This window comes from Gastrolobium bilobum, unplaced genomic scaffold (genome assembly GCF_033153095.1).
Source record: "Gastrolobium bilobum isolate Gb01-03AN ecotype WA unplaced genomic scaffold, APGP_CSIRO_Gbil_v1 utg803, whole genome shotgun sequence".
Classification (NCBI taxonomy): Eukaryota; Viridiplantae; Streptophyta; class Magnoliopsida; order Fabales; family Fabaceae; genus Gastrolobium; species Gastrolobium bilobum.
The window spans coordinates 334591-352674 of NW_026897871.1; the positions used below are offsets into that span (position 1 = coordinate 334591).

At 34.5% G+C, this 18084-nt stretch overlaps 2 protein-coding genes across 2 annotated transcripts; both read right to left on the minus strand.

Annotated features, from left to right (window-relative positions):
• Positions 1-425: 425 nt before the first annotated feature.
• On the minus strand, positions 426-2608 carry LOC133310936 (uncharacterized). The gene is made up of 5 exons (XM_061511930.1): positions 2417-2608; positions 2096-2321; positions 1558-2003; positions 1000-1344; positions 426-902 (listed from the first exon to the last, which is right to left on the minus strand). Exons 1-5 carry the CDS (start codon positions 2606-2608, stop codon positions 426-428), a joined length of 1686 nt encoding a protein of 561 aa, XP_061367914.1.
• Positions 2609-12020: 9412 nt separating this feature from the next.
• On the minus strand, positions 12021-14339 carry LOC133310937 (uncharacterized). Its single transcript, XM_061511931.1, has one exon. It carries the CDS (start codon positions 14337-14339, stop codon positions 12021-12023), a length of 2319 nt encoding a protein of 772 aa, XP_061367915.1.
• Positions 14340-18084: the final 3745 nt, after the last annotated feature.

Consider the following 18084-nt stretch of genomic DNA (forward strand, 5'->3'; position numbering starts at 1 on the left):
AGTTAAAATCAGGCACAACAAATTACAGACCCCAATAATTGTGTATAAGCATAATCAAGTTTTACAGTTATACATATGCCATCAAACATGTGAATAAGATCATACCAGGTTCGTGCCTGTCGTGGTAATAGTTACCATTCGAACTCCAAAAAGCCTTTTCCTCTCATGACATTGACTTCATAAAGTGCTTTCAAAAAAATATCCCTTGAGCCAGACTTCCCAAAATATTGATCACCACCAAAATTATATTAATAGATATAGTGAACTCCAAAAAAAAATCAGTGGACAAACACTAAGATTTATACAATAAAGAGGCCACTATGTACTGCCTCTCCTCATCATTTCCTTGCATGAAGACATCTGTTATTAGGGGATCCTTGCCCATAAGCATTCCAACTTGAACCCTTTGTTCAACACTCAACTGTTCAATTTTTTTTTAACTCTTGCAGAATAGACATCCTTCGGTTGCTTCCCTCTGCCTGATGCTGAAAGCAAGATACCAACTTGTCTAATTTATCATTAGTGGCAACATAATTCTGGCTAAGGTCATTAATTGCAACAGTCACCTCACTAGGCAGGGGATCCTCACATCTACCTCTTTTCTTACCCCTTTTTGTAACCGAAACAGACACTGGAGAATGTACAGCCCCTTCTTCTGTGATAGTCTCAGGCAATGGAGGCTCCCAATTAGGTGTTGGTGTATCGTCACCAAGAAGATTATAGATATCATCATATCCAGTCCCACTCTCAGCAAATAATGCAGCTTCTGTATCCATGTGTGAAGCAGCATCTTGGGCACCCTCAGCATGATTTCCTGTGGCCATATCTTTTCCAAAAATTGGACCCAATTGATGGAAGTAGGGGAATGGCTTCTTGTACAACCCTTTCGCATTTGGATGTGACTAAAAAAAAATTCAAAAAGCATGTTGTTATAATTGGTACAGAATTATATAATGTCAATCAAATCAATTTACATAATAAACATATACAATAATTCACCTTAACCCAATCTGCAAATATTTCTTTGTCCACTTCAATCATCTGATCTCTCTCATTCCAACCAAAGCCAGATCCGCCATTGGTCCCGGTCATTTCAGAGATTGCGTTATAGTGTTTTTTCAGGAGTTTAATCCTCGATGTGATATGAGGATTTGCTTTAAGGATACATCCAGGCAGCATGCGCTGCATCATCTTCTCTATATGAATAGGGAATCCAGCCCGAAAACCATTATCACCTTTCCAAGCTGGACCTGCCTCGAGAAGACAATCTACTAGGATCTTGTCCTCTTCAGCTGTCCAAGTATGATTCACTCGTTTCTGGGTTTGAGTATTCTCTTCAGCCATCTGCAACAAAGCATTAAAAACAGTTCTGCTTTCGGGAAAAACAATACAGAAATTGAGACAATAATATGTAATACATTACATAATGGGACATGCTAACTATTACATATCACAAGTTGAAAACAGTACATTAATTCAAGTCTTGGCAGCCTCACCAAGTATACATAAAGTATGCGAATAACAGTCACAATGACATAACAAATAACAAAATCAAACACTATTCCTCCACGTGTCAAACATATGCTGAGCCATTTCATCACGTCCACGTGTCCAAGCATTAGATGACTCCACATGGGTTATCATGTCACACCCTTCGAAGTTATCTTCAGCGTCATGAATGTCTACCATTTCTTCCTCTATTGGGTCCATTGGCATTTCTCTTCGTATATGATTATGAAGCAAGCAACATGCAGTAATAATCCTACATTGCGTCTTAATCGGGTAAAAGGACTTTGATCGTACAATGGCCCAACGACCCTTCAACATCCCAAAACATCTTTCGATGACATTCCTCGCACTTGAGTGTTTCATGTTGAAAAATTCATGCGGTGTGGTTGGTTGGGCCCCATTTCTCCACTCACTAAGATGGTATCGTTGCCCTCTATAAGGTGTTAGGAATCCTTCCCCATTCATATAGCCAGCGTCACACAAATAATAATAACCTATGCACAATCAACCAACAAATTATAATCAATGTAATACACTTACGACTACATATTCATTTATGAAATACTTAAATGGCCCTTTTTATTACCTTTTGGCACCCTTAAACCATTCGTACGAGATATCGCATCTCTGAGGACTCGTGAGTCTGCAGCTGATCCCTCCCATCCAGCCAACACATAAATAAATTGACAATCCTGCGAACAAACCCCTAGAACGTTTGTTGCTATATCACCTTTCCTATTCCGGTATCTAGGCTTATCAGCTTGCAGGGGGTTTACCTTGATGTGGGTCCCATCTAGAGCTCCAAGACAATTCTTACAATCCAGATAATCAATGTACAAGAGAGGTCAATACAAAATTACCAAAAATTTGTACATGTTAATCATGAAAAAGTATTATAATATTATACCTTGAACCATTTCCACTTAAGATCAGTTGAGTTATCGGGGACGGGCTCAGGCCGTTTTAGCAAAACAGTATGACATCTCAACACCGCATGCAACACCTTCTTGAACTGTCTACTTATAGTTTCACCAGACCTCATAAACTGTCGTTTAATTATACGATTTTTAACATCATGTGCCAGTATATGAAGAAACATTGCAACCACCTCTTCTACACCCATGTCCTTGGACGGTTCAAGCATCCCAACAGTTTTAAGTAACTCACACAAATTATGAAAACATCTCTTATCCATCCTTGTATTCTCAATACAAGCTGTGTCAGTAATATACACAATTCTATGTATATTAACTTCCCTCATCCTAGCTCTTTTGTAAAAATTCCATGTCAATCTCTTCCTAGCAATTTTCCTTTTTTCAATATCGGCTAAGATCAAACGACATAAACTCAATAACAACAATGTCATTTGATTCAAAGATTCCAAATGACATATGACTACAACAATCACACTGAACTCCATTCCGTTGTTCATGGCAACAAGCTAACACAACAGCAAGAAATTAATTGACATTAATCCACATATCAATATCATTTGAAAACAAAATCAGAACAAAATGTACATGCATACTTTATTTCCAACATAGACACACTGCTTCTTGATAGTGTCCCCTAAACTATAACCGTTAAGCACAAGTTTCATTATAAAAAAAGAAACAACAGTTTTGACTAATTTATTTCCAACATTAATGAAGGCAAAACCTCATATATGCATCTTGTAGAAATATAATCATATATAGGCATTATAAAATGCACAAAAATGAAACAAAAATAGGCTGGAACATGGTTCACCTAACAACTTAGTAGCTACCTTAAGCAAATCGTATATTAGAAATTTTTTTGGTTGTCGATGTTTATCACACTTAAGCCAATGATTTAAAATAAAATAAAACACAAATAACAATGCGACAAGGAACCATTTACTAAATAAACGACAAACATAACTTTCTGGATACATCTAAAATAACAATATAGCCTCCAAAAAATTTTACCTCAGAATTTTGCCCCTCTTCAACAGCTTTGACAACCGGTATTTCGTATGCCTAAAACTTATAACCTGTCACAGCAACAAAAATCATATTGTGTCAAGGACCACACATGTGTCCATCTAAACAGATCACAAATACAAATCTCTCATCGAAGTATGCGTGCAAATAAGCTACTTTCAGCAAAATCATTAAAATACTACAGAGAAGAAGTGTAAACTTATTAGATCTGAATGCAGATGACAAAGGGGTAATGAAAAATGAAAGAGGAGAAATGCAAAACGACAACAGACACTAGACGAGTTTATGGAGATACATTAAGAATCACCCTAAACAAACATGCAAGCCATTCAACGAAGTAAGACACAGACACAAACAAATTGAGATTTCGAAGCTTGAAGCTTGAACCTTTGCACGGATTCGACCACCTATAGAGAGGAAATGGCTGTGAGCGACAAATCCTATGGAGTAATAAGGCGCGAAGTTCTTCTTATATTGCACAGTTCCTGCAAAACAAGTACAAGTCAGAGGGTTATTTCAGTCTATTTTTTCGCGGTTAATTTTTTCTTTCCCTGGGAAACACACAAATCCATATAATCCGTGGGATTTTTTTGTTGGGATATTGAAAAAATTTACGTTGCTTTTGAAATCCTAAGATTTCAACATCCCCGGGATTATGAACCATTTTGTGTTTACCAAACGCTGTATTTCAGTTTACCGACCCCAAGAATCCAAGGAAATCACAAAGAATCGGCCTATCAAACGCCCCCTTAGGGTAGCCAAAAGATATGCACTCTTCCATACAAGATTCCATCTTATTTGACTGCTATTGTAGGACGTGTGCCGTAGCACCCTAAATCCGAATATGGTTTGATCTGGGCTTGCACCCTTTCCATAATTCCTTAGGTGTCTTTACAACAAACTTTGATGGAACCAAGTTAAGAAGGTACATTTCCTTCTCCTAGGCATCTCCCTTGAACAACATTGGCAAAGATGAATAACTGAACATGATCTTCACCAAATCTAGAAATGTTTGATTTTTGCATACTTCAATTTCATTCAACTAATGCATTCCTATAGTTGACAGTTATAAAACTATCCTCTCTTAAATTAGGTAAGACCTGAACTTACCAGACAGGTAGCCAACACTTTAGTCAAACCAAAGTGTTTTGATTTGAACACCTACATGCTTTTCTGCCTCAGACTTAAACCTCTTGGAAATTTCCAAAAGCTTTAGACTTATGGCGCACTTGGTTGATCTGTCCAAATCCAGAGTAAACATTCATATAATGAAATACTCATCACATCTTCTGGCTTGAACGCTAATTGGTCCACATACATTAGTATGAACCAGTTCCAGTTGAATAGCTGCGCAAATCTTTTTGGCCCCTTGTAGGATTGCTTGGCCATTTTACCTTCCAAATAGGACCAACATGTAGCTTTTAGTTAAAAGATTCTTGAACTTTCAGTCCTTCTTTTAACTAAATCATGTTTCCTATTTGAGGTAATCTGACTCAATCATAAAAGCCAAAAATATGTTTCATTTGAAACTTTAATTTCTTTAGTGAAAGTTCTTGTTCATCATCCTTTCCATTCAACACAATAAATTTAGGGGTATATGACAAAGGTAATAAAGACTATTTGAACAATGTACCAGAACAAACAAGACGAAGATGAACTCCGAAATGTAACTAAGGAATCAATTGCATTGTCAAACCATGTTTTAACCAAAACAACTAACAATAATTGAATTCCTCCTGAAATCTGGAACAAATAAACAGTCACCCAAAACCATAATCTTATAAATAACTTGTCCTACTACAAATGCAGACACAAGTTCCCATTTTCAAGCTTAAAATATTTATGTCCATTGCTGACAGGTATGCCATTTTGAACTACTGCAAAGAGTAATAAACATAATCAGTGATTCCTGAATCAATAATTCATTCACTGATCAGGCCTTGATATGCCCATGTCTGGTTCTTTTCATCACCTCTGAGCAATTTTTCTTTCAGTGTCCCTTTAGTCTGCTCTTGAATCACCTGCCTTGCGGCTTCTTCATAGCAACTGGTTTGACAACTGATCACCAAGTTATTTTGTTCTTGTTACCACCCTTGGGTTTTTCCTTGGGTTTTTCCTTGGATTTAACAAGACTTTTAGCAAAACCTGCGTTGACTGCATTCTGCTTAGAAGAGCTGCTAGACACAGCAAACATGTCATTAAGAGTCTGGAGCATCTCTACTCCACTCTTAACCATGTGCATTTGCTAATGCAAGTGTTTGGAAAGACTGACAAAGACATAATAGCGAACTACCATATTCGTCCTTTTCCAATCTGAGTTTTGCGTCCTTAGACACATCCTTTGCAGGTTGCTATGGCCCTTGTACTGTCAGGACAAATTTTATCTTTCATGTTTTAGAACAATATTAAAAATTATTTTTCACTTAGTTGGTACCATCTAGAGGTTTTTGACTCAAAATCATTTCTAAGATATTTTCTGAAAAACATATAAAGCACACAATTACAAACAAATAATGCAATAAACAATTGAAGTACAAGTAGATTCTCATAACTACTCTTGTTTATTGTTAACAATCCTTTAGTTTATCTTTACAAGGCTTACGTTGGGCAAGTCACTTGTAAAAACTAAAATTGTTATTTGGGCATTCGGTGCCATTACCAGAGCCTCGTTGGGAGGGTTAATAACTTTACCAAAGTTGAATGTAGTTAACCATTGTTTAATTTCAAAATTATCTTTAGTATCTAAGCATTGCCGACGTTGGGTCGTACAATACTTTACAATTTTTTTGAAATTATTAAGGTCCAATCAAATAAAATCCAGTCATGCTTATCCGTTGGGGCTTCGCATGACCATTTTATTAATGGACCCACAAATGGAGCCTGCAGGTTTTAAAATTAATTAATTAATTTTAAAACATTCACCCATTCAATATTTTTGTTTTGAGAATTTATAAGCTTAGTTGAATTTATTATTTAATTTCAAAACTATCTTTAATAACTTAGTATTGTCGACGTTGGGCTGTACAATACTTTATTAAAATTTTAAAATTATTAAGGCCTAATAAAATCCAATCATGCTTATCCGTTGGGGCCTCAAATGAATATTTCATTGATAGGCCCACAATGCGCCTGTAGGTTAAATTAATTTCTTAATTTAAATCTCCTCCCTTAATTATTTAGGTCCAATATAATAAAATCCAATCATGCTTATTCGATGGGACTTCACATGATTATTTTATTAATGGTCCTATAATGCGCTTGAAGTAAATTAATTTCTTAATTTAAATCTCCTTCTGTTCAACATAAGCAATTTTTCCAATTTCCAAGAATTATTTAATTAAGAGTATCCTTTGTTTGATTTCAAAAACTGTGTAAGCAAGAGCGCCGATGAACGTGCATCACTTAACTTATATGAATTTTGAAATCCTTAAGGTCCTAAAATCCGGTTATGATAGACAGCGTGTGCTTCACACAATCATGTTACATGATTGTGGTATGCAGCGTGTGTTTAACACATGACCATTTTAGTAGACCCACAAAATACTCGCAAAATAAATTATTCTCTTAGGAAATTTTCTTAATTATTTTTCTAGATTTTAAATCATCCAAATATTTGATTTAATTATTAATCTAGATTGCAACAATCATAATAATTATCATTTATGAGGATAATTTGAAATCAAAATAATTTCCATAACGATTATTTGTCTAGATGTTAATTATCCAAAATTAATTAATTCAATTATTAATTTAGATTTTTAACAAAAATCATAATAATCATTAATTAATTTTTTAGGATAATTTAAAATCAAAATAATCCCATAATAACTATCATACTAGTCGCTGAAGACATAATAGCTACTATGCTCATGTAATCATACAAGTTATGCTACAATATGGCACCACTTATTCTATATGGCATGTTATCGCAATAAAGCATGTTATCAATCATATAAATCATCCAATCATACAATTAAGGCAATAAATTATAATAAAAACCTTAATCCATGGTTTTCTAAAATAAAATAAATTACAGAGTAATTAAATAGGAAACTTTACGGCTGATTGCTCCTTTCCTTAGTCCATAGGTTCTGTTTCAAGCCTCTTTATGGTAGCCATGGGCCCAAAGGCCCAAAATACCAACTTTTGGCGAGAAACCCTAAGTCAACATACAGGAACCCTAGCTGTCACGTCCACTGTGCCGTCACCCGAACTCATCTCAGCACTAAACTCCAGGGGAAGAACCGCCTTGAAGATACGAGTGCACCGCCGCCAGAACCACCCAGAAATATGGACGGACGCTCCCTCACTCTCTCATTCTTTGCCGGAGAGTGGCAGCCACACTCAGCCACCTGAACCTTCACGCGCCGCCAATCGCCGCCACAAGTGTATAAGTGCTGACTGCGCATATATAGATCGCCTCTTTCCAACCATATATAGATCGCCTCATTCTGAGATCGATAAGTCCTTGAAAAGTCTCTGACAGTGCTGACTGCGCATCTTCCTCGCGGTTTCTCGATATTGAACTTTTACAAAATTTGAAAAAATACACAGAAATTCCGAAAAATAAATAAAAACACCAAGGAGGAAACCTAATAATATGGGAGTAGCCTTCTTGTTACAACCCAAGAAAATACAAGGAAATTTTTACCATGGATTAAAGCTAAAACCATATAAAGAATAGATTTTTAATGAAAAGAATAATCATGCAAATATTTGAATAACAAATATAGAATCCTAGGTGCCATATTTTACAAAGCAAAACTAATTACACGAATAGTGAAACTAGATTCACATACCAATGTACAGCCAAGGCTTTGATACCAATTGTTGGTACTATTAGATTTATGCGGAAGCGGTTTAGGACCTAGTACATTGGTATGCTTACCGAATCATCCTTGTTTCACGATTACCTCTTGGTGCGCAGATCTCGTGTAGAATCTTCCCTTGTATGATTCCTCTTCATGAACTGCTCACCTCAGCGCCGAAGCACGAACAACCTCCTTGAAGCTGGACTGTGGTAGATCTTCCAGACTATGTCTCAAGGGGAAACAGGAAGTGTGTGGGCACTCTCTCACTTTCAGGGAGATGACCTTACCTCAGCCTCTGCAACTACCAAGTGAAGACTAGAGAGGCTGATGACCATAAGAGTGGAATATATATGGGTTCCAAGAAACCCTAGCCCTAAGCAGAATGTGCTTTAGGTTTTTTTGGGCTCTTCTTACACTCTAGACCCTATTGGGCTTTAGTGAAAGAGCAAAACCCAACAATTTGAGCCTTCAGCCTATTCTTTGTTGATTAAATCTCTTTTACAACCCTTTGTGTTTAATTGTTACAAATCCTTTTGATGCATGGACATGCATAGTTTCTAGGTTGAGTGAATGAGAAAAAGAAAAACAAGAGGGAATAAGAAAAAGAAAAAGAATGTGAATGAGAAAAAAAAGAAGGAATATCAAATTCAGGGGGAATAAGTATCATTTGAGTTTCAAAGTTAAAAACCCCATTTTAAGTGTTAATCATATGAAAATGGAAAATTAGAAAAGAAAAAAAAAGAAAAAGATATCTTCATGACGGGAAATAGTGTTGAAAATGTCCAAAGGTGAGGTTTAGGGACTATGCATAATTGTAATATCCTTTCTTTATTTTCTACCTACCTTGATACTATTTTGCTTTTGTTCATATCAACTTGTTACATTAGAAGCTTTAAAGTCCTATTGATTTAGTGGTGTATGAAATATTCCAACACTAAGAGTGAAGAGCAGTCATGAGGTACAAGACTATGAAAAGCTTAAAGAATAAAAAACAAGAGTGATTCTAAAGTAGAGTGCAAAGGAAAATCACTGCAATGTTATGCTTTGCAATATTTTCTCTTGTTGCCTTTCATCATTTTCTATATTCTTATTCTTCACTGTTTTTTCACTATTGAGTTATTACTCCCTATTCATGCTACCTTGACATTTTTTCTTCCTTATCTTGAGTGTTAACTCTTTATCTTTTCGATGATGCCAAAAGAGAAAAAATGGATGCCATATTTTGTGATTTATAAACTCTAGTTGTAGCTTAGCAAAGTCAGGTGAATAGTGTTCATGCAATTATTCATTGAGCATTCATGTTATATCTATGATGAATTAATTTTTCTTGGAATAATGTTCATGCAATCATTCATTGAGCATTCATATTATATCTGTGATGAATTAGTTTTTCTTGTAATAGAATTCATGCAATCATTCATTGAGCATTCATATTATATCCGAGATGAATTAGTTTTTCTTGGTACATGACAAACTGTTTGTCATCATCAAAAAGGTAGAAAATGTTGGATATTTGTTATGTCTCATTTGTTTAATTTATTTAAAATATGTTTTGATAATTACAATCAATTTAATGTTAATTTAATTGATAATAATTTACTGTCTTTAAATTACTAATGAGCAAATTGTTTAAGATTTTAGAATAATATTTATTCTGAAATGAAATAGTATTCAAGATAATTGAAGATTGCATGAAGATTGGAGAAGATATATAAGATATCATGAAGAGATAGAATATTGGAGAAAATATGGAAGATATCATAAATAGAGAGAAAAACATGGAATCATGTAAAATTTAGGATAGGTTTATCTTTTTAGATTTCATGTAAGAGAAATAAAATATTTTTGCCTAAGATTTTGATTAGGATTGCATTGCATAATAGGATAAGATATTTAATGCTTTACATATTTTTTATTTGAAAAAATCAGAAATCTTATTTTTGAAAATTGATTTTAAAATTTCGTATAAGGGTAAAAGATTTCTGGTTAGTTTTTGAAAAAGATTTTGAAAATTAAATTTGAAAAAGCTGGTGGAAAAAGTTCGCATTCCAAATACCAGGGTTGGCATTCCCAACGCCAGTAGGAGAGAGAAAGTGTTATTATTATAAATAGGGCTTATTGCATATTATTTTAAAAAAAAAGGAAAATACAAGAGAGAAGAGAGAGAATTAGATTTTCAAGATTAGGAATCTTTCATGTGCTTCAATTGAAAAGCTTTTTTAAGAACAGCCATTCATACATTCATCTTTTAGCAAAATGAATATTTCTTCATAGGAATTCAAATTATCTATCTACTTGAGGAAAAGAAGCACTAAGGTAAATCATTTTAACTGTAAATTTTTTCTTGACTTTTTTGAAGGTTTGTACTAGAAAACTTGGATACCAGTTCTTGTGTGGCGAAACTGGCATACCAGCATATCTCTTTTCTTTGGAAATTGAGAGTAACTTGATAATCCTTGTGTGATAGTGTTTCAGAATCCTAAAGGGTTAGGATTTTATACTGGGAAACTAGGATACCGGGTGAAAATTTGTGTAAGGATACTAGAGAACTCCTTATATGCAAGTTTTATAATGGAGTTGCCCGTCAAATTTCTGAATTTGATATTAGGACCCATGATATTTTTTTTTCCTTTTGGGTTTTCCGCTTAAAAATTACTGTATCAATATCTTCCTATCCTTATCTCAATTTATTGCTTTGAGTTAGTTTTTAATTAACAAATTAATTTTATAAAACTCACCCTCTTGAGTTCATATGGGACCAACTCTCATCTATAATTTCCTTTCACGAACTGATCTCCTTTGCGTCACGACACAAATTCACGAACTGATCTTCTCTATGTCATAGTATGATCAAACCTTAAAATAAAAAATCACTCACTTTCTTTCCTCATGATTTTCATTGCTGGTATCTTTCTCTCACTTAAAATAACACAACTTCATATCCTTTAAAAGTACAAACATCAAACCCTAATTAAAACAAAACTATTTCAACAAAAATTCAGAGAGGAAGATGATTGATGGTTCATCACTTCAACCAGTCAAACATGATGATGTCATAAATGAATATAAAATAAACTAAATAAAATATCTATATAAATTATTACCAAATTAAATATTTGATATGATGGAGATAAAAATCGAACAACAAAGTTACGCAAATAAAAATGCATTGTTTAAGGATTTTTATATTATTTAAAATTTATGATGTTATTTTAAAAATTTCTTATTTAATATTTTTCATTATTTTTAAGAATTTTAGAAAAAAATATTATCAAATTAAGATTTAAAACATATTTTGACTTCATTTTATCTTTTGCATAGCTCTTTATATCCTATAACATGAAATCAGCATTAATCATTAGAAAAGTTAAACAACATGTTAAACATTAAACAGAAACCTGCTATTAGGAGTACTAAATGTAATAAGCCTTTTGTATCTAGTCCCGAACTTTCCCTAATTTGACAAAATATAATCCACACATTCATCATTATCCAATTCTATAATCTGCAAAAGCACTAAAACCGAGCCTATTTAGCTTCAAGATTTCTTACCAGACAAGGCTTCACTTAATCAGCCACATGAGCAATCTTTTTACAGTAACAAGTTTATTTTACAGAGACTATATTGCAACTACCCAACTTTATAGCAAAAATACATGAAGAGAAATACTTAGGAGTAGCCAATTTTGATTCACTATGATCAGGCCATTTGCACTTGTGCATCAAAAAGGACATTTTACATGTTGGTTGTCTCTACTTCTGATTCAGTCACCACTGGCACCTTTTCATATACCTTTGACCCTCTGAATCTATGTGGCAGAATATAATGAGCACCAAAATGTTGTTGCAAGTAGATAATGATAGCAAATAGGATACCTCCCAAAGGAATGACAATATCCCAAGCAGTGGAGTAAAAATCTGCACTTGGATCAGCATAAAAGTATGACCCATTATCCTGGAGAGCATAATTCTGAGTCCTGTAAAGATCATAGGCATGTGGCAACAGTCTCACAAAAGTAGTTCCAAAGTAAAATGAACATGAAAGAACATTCTCCCTCATATTTGTAAACAGGTTTAGAATGATTTGTGGCAAAAGAAAGCTGTCCAATACCAAACCACCAAAAGATTTGAAGTTCTCCCGAGATGAAGGGTGTACTGTAAACATAGGAACCTTATCTCCATCTTTCTTCAACAGCAATGCAACCAATAAACCAGCTGCATACAAGGGTAAAGTCACATAGGCAACCTTCCTCTCAGCAATCCAGAGGCCTTTCTTGCTTTCATCAGTCTTTCTCGATGACCAAGTTAGATGCAGGAGACGGAATTGCAACAAGAAAGCAACCATGGTGATTAGCCTCACACTTAATTCATTAACTTCAAGCCATCGAACATTTCCAAGTTCAAAGTTTTTGTTTTTGGGATTTTGAGTAAGAAGAGCTTCAAAGTTCAGAACAAAGGGTATCATGCAACCCAAAGTAAGAACTGACATCATGATAAGTGAGATGAAGGGGAGCACATTAGGTTGACTCTTCACATGGTAGAGTTGCAATCCCACAAGAACACATTCTAGAGTGGTAGATATCAGAGCCATGATGACCTCCATGTTCATTCTCCAAATATTTTTGCTTGCTGCTTCTGTGTAATATGCAACTGCGGAAAGGTCCAAACCTTTGAAGTAAAGAGGATCAGATTTTTGGCGTGTGCTTTCAATACTTCCCTTGATGTATCTTCCATCCTTTGTATCTAATGATGGGAACTGAAACTTCACCAGAATCTCACAGTCCACAGAATGAGCTATTGGTATGCCAGTGTTTGAGATAAGGTCACGGCAACCTACCATGCACAAGGTACCTGCTCCAGAATCATAAACTCCTTCTGCAGAAATCTTAAGTGTGTAAGACTTGTTGAAGAGGGAATTCCTGTCAAACGTTGAATAAGACATCACTGAGATGCTTATCTTGTAGCTAATGTTAAACAAGCTACTATTGCTGTTGTTGAGGATTTCAGGAGGAACTTCCATTGAGGAGCTTGAGATAGAATCAGAAGACGTAATTAGGAACTGATCATCAACTGATAAGGGAAAAGAATAACCCCAGGCCAATCTCTTGGAGGACTCTCTTACTGACATATGAAATTTCATGTCATGAGAATACGCATCAGGATATCTTTTCCCCAGGTTCTCAACAGGGTTGTGTGTTGAGCATGATTGGTTAACTTCGTCTAGTTTGCTATACTCATATTTTAAGCCTTGACCTCCAACCCTATGATCCTCATCATTTCTAAATGATATCATCTTAAAATAGCCTGGATCCTTTGCAGTCTTGTTGCTCCAAATTTGTCCCACTATGCTACAAGTGTTTTTGATTGACCAAATTGAGGGGTATCTCAATCTCAATCTTACTGAGAAATCACCCACTTGAGCCCCAGCCAAGGATGATGCCATATCCGTGATATGGCAAGCAACTATACACAATATGTTTCTCTTCTCATCCCACCCTCCTTCCCCTACTAACATAGTTTTGGTATTGAAACTCTGGTTAGTCCAATGGTAACTAACATTTGAAAATTCCACCAAAACCCGCAACCTATACTTCTTAGAAAGAGAACATTCAATGCCTTTCAAAGACACTAGAGATGGCAGTTGATCAGAGCTCCCACTAATAGGTGTACAATTCTTAGAAGAATTGCACTCATGAGAGTACTCTAACTGGAGTCTTCTAATCCCCATAGAAAGGGGATATTTGCAAAAATTTAAAGAATTGAAATCTAAAGATAAACCCCCTTCAGCATCAACCCCAGAAGAGAACTCATTTTCAGCAATGGAATCCGAGGTATAAGTGTAATTTGCTTTTGGAAACATCAACACAGAAATGGATTCAAAGTAATTCTCATCCTTTTCAGAACTCAAGCTCTCCAAGGTTCCACTAACCAAGCTACTAATATTACTTACATTGAAGACAGACAACATCCAGATTAAGAGAGTCACCTGTTTTGGAATAACCACTGCCTTTACCAACCATGCAAACCTTCCCTGAAGACTCAGACCAGAACCCATCAAGCTTGAAGGTTAAGTAACCTCTAAGGTAATGACTTTGACGCCTATAATATGAACTGTCACCATATCTGAGTGTGTTGGTGCTTGTAAATGACATAGTGGCTTCAATTTTGAAAATACCATGGACCTGAGTTGCATTTATGTTCCTTAGTGGGAGGTAAAAGGAAAATGTGTTCATGGAAGCAGCAACATCAATGATACTATTACCTCCTATATAGTAACCTGTGTGATTGTTACCAAGGGGAAAAGGGTTGAGCCTGAGATTAGTGGTTGGAGTTGAGTGTGGGATGATAGAAGCACAGTGATCATTGTAAGAGGGTTGTGAAGCAAAACAGAAGACAGGGTTGAAGGAGAAGAATGTGAAAAGAAACAAGTACTTGGAGAGGAGAGAATCCATGACCATGATCAACTAGTTTATGTAATCAGAAAAGATAGGTTGAGGAAAAAATGTAATCAACTAGTTTATCTAATTACATTGTCCAATTGAGAATACAAATGGAGTGGGTTCCATTGATTTTTTTTTTTTTAAAATCCTAATATATTTTTTCGATGTCTGTGTAATAGGAAATGTATATTTCTCTTATATTGCAACTAATTCGGATTTGAGCCACTATGACGGCACTAAAAATTTTCCTGCCAACATATAACTTGAGATCACTAGTTATACCGGAACAATCTTGATTCATTTGGGGGAAAAACTACTCTTATGTTGCATAAGAGTAGTTTTATCTCCTACACACTCATCGAAAATCGTGACATCCATTTTTCTTTTTTTTCTTTTTTCTTTAAATGACGGGTTCCGCCACATATGTGTCACAACATGAGAGAAAATCTCTCCTTCAACATAAGATTAGATGAACCCTTCATTTGGTGGTAGATAAGAGAGACAGGGGAATAAATTCTTATTGTATTGTAGTACATCCATGATGCTTTATACATGCCTTATTTATAGGCTCAGAAAATATGAAAGACATAATAACTACAATTACTTCTCTAACGGTCATAACATTTCCAATAGTCATAACGTCTCTAACGGTCATAACGTCTCCAATGGTCATAACGGTTATATAACGGATTGGACAGCCAATAAATTGTTTATAACACTCCCCCTTGGATGTCCAATAATCCTATTGAGAAGAAATATGTATGAGAAGCTGCCTCATTAAAAATCTTACCAGGAAAACCCAATGGGATAAAATCATGGTGAAGGAAAAAAGAGTGCAGCACTTATTTCACTCCCCGTGATGATAACATTATTTAATATCTCTGAGTTTACGCATCTCGATCTTGTATAAAAGTTTCTCAAAATTTGAAGTAGGTAATGCCTTGGTAAATAAATCTGTCAAATTATCACTTGAACGAATTTGTTGAATGCCATGAAATTATTATGCTTCCACTTGTGATCGAAATCTTTTTTGGGATCTGCCTTTGTGTGGCTCAGGTAAATGACCTGCATTATAATTATTCTAGTATCTTCGTGTTGGATAAGAGTATGATCCTGCTAATAGACTTACAAACAAGAAAGTAAAAATGTGAGGGTAAAAAGGGGAGAAGATGTGGGGTTAGAAAGTTGAACATCCACTTATTTGATATTTTCATAACTCTCCCTTGGATGCATCCTTAATCATACGCTAATAGATTGCCTCATTAAAAAACTTCATAAGAAAAACCCAGTGGGATAAAAACTTGATGAAGGGGAAAATAGTGCAATTCTTATAACTCTCCCTTTGAATTTTTATTGTAGTTATCATATGAGTAAATATTATCATGATATCTCCCCCTTAACTGAGACATATAATTAATCTCCTTTATCACGCTATATATTATGCCTCATTGGCATTTCAAGATTAGGAAATTATTTTTCACGGGGGTGAAATAGATATTTTATTTATGTCGAGCGATCTCATAACCATTGGGGTATTCAATGGATTTGCTTTATCCATGTACAATCTCTTTAAATTATAAGTCAACTGATAAATATTTTGTCAAGGTGATTATACCACATACGCCTTTATTTCTTTAATCCATTTATCAATATTTGAAGCTTTATTCAACAAATTTCTTGGGAATTCTTATATGCTTCAAGAGTTTTAAATTCTTCTAGGATTTTTATATAATTTCATTATTGAACGACTAAGTCGTATAAATAGGCTATAATAACATCCATTAGATGCATGTCAATTTTTCATATACTTCCAGATTAATAAGACATCTGAAGGTGATTGCATCCACCATAAGAGAATAAATGTCATGCTTTTGCGAAAATCATTGTGCTACAAGTCGTGCTTTATATCATACGACTTAATTTTTCTTATTATAGTTTTTGCACATTTGTACCCCACTGGCTTTACACCTTCACGTGTTTGGATTATAGATCCAAAAACTTTGAATTTGAGTTGCGTCTTTATATTTTGGCCAATTATTTCTTTGTTCACATTTCTTTAACAGATTTAGCTTCAAAATCCTCGTCTTGTTTTATCATTTCATTTATGCAAAAATATTGTCGACAACTATATCTTTACGGTTCCAACTTTTTCCTATAATGACATAACAAATAGAGATCTCTTCATTTTCAATATTTTCAGGTACCTGAACCTCCCTTGAGGTTTGATCAAAGTTATGTCTTTATGTCTCCATGTTATGACCATCTTAATCATTTGCTCATTTCCTCCATTTTTGAGGACTTTTATCCTTGGAACCGGTCATTTGTTTTCATGTACAATATAAATTGGAGCATGTACTGTTGGAATATTAGACTTATTGGTCAGTTAGATCATCTGGCAGTCAAAGTATAATATCTTTTTGCTCATATTTGCTTTGTGCGAGGATCTATGAGATAATGATAGTGCATTATTTATTTTCCAAATGTTTATTCTCTCCCCCTCATATTGGAAAGACTGATAAAAATAATCCACTAAATCTCCAGTCATTGTTTCAAGATATTATATAAGAAAATTCATATCCAACATATATTCCCAACTATATTTGGGATTCATCTTTATGCGTTGTGGTGGAGTAATTAGAATATAAATCGCACATCAAAAATATTATTTGGCTCTTGACCATAAGCCAATGTAATAGGGAGATGATAACTTATTGGCATGATGCATACAAGTACTGCAACATAAAATATAGCATATTCCCATGCAAAAATATGGAGCTTTGTTCTCATAGGCAATGTTCTAGCAATCAATTGGAGACATTTAATAATTCTGCTAATATATAAATCCACTAGCATTATGAAGATGAATTGTCTTTATTGTGCTCTTAATAGTATCATTTAAGCAAATAATCTCACAAATGACAATATGTAAGTTGATAATAGACATATATGTGACCATTTTGTAGATGCATCTATTAAATTCATAATATTTGAAAGGTCCACATGATGGGTGAATGGGCCAATATATTTCACCCTATATGCATTTAAAAATGCAAGAGATAGAATCTCAACTTGAGCTGATGATAATTTCTTCTGAGAACTAGCATTATATGAAAATTCAATAAATTGAAGAATCTTCTGGTTCTTCAATACATCATCATATGAATTTTCAATAATATTTCGCATCATATTTGATCCGGGATGGTCCATCCGGTCATGCCAAATAATATAGCTATTATAATCAATATCCTTTTGATTTACCAAGGCATGTTTTACAATCATGCTAATATTAGTGTAATACATATCGGAAGCAAAACGGGTAATTTTTCCTTTTTATACACATTTCTTACCTGCAATATTTAT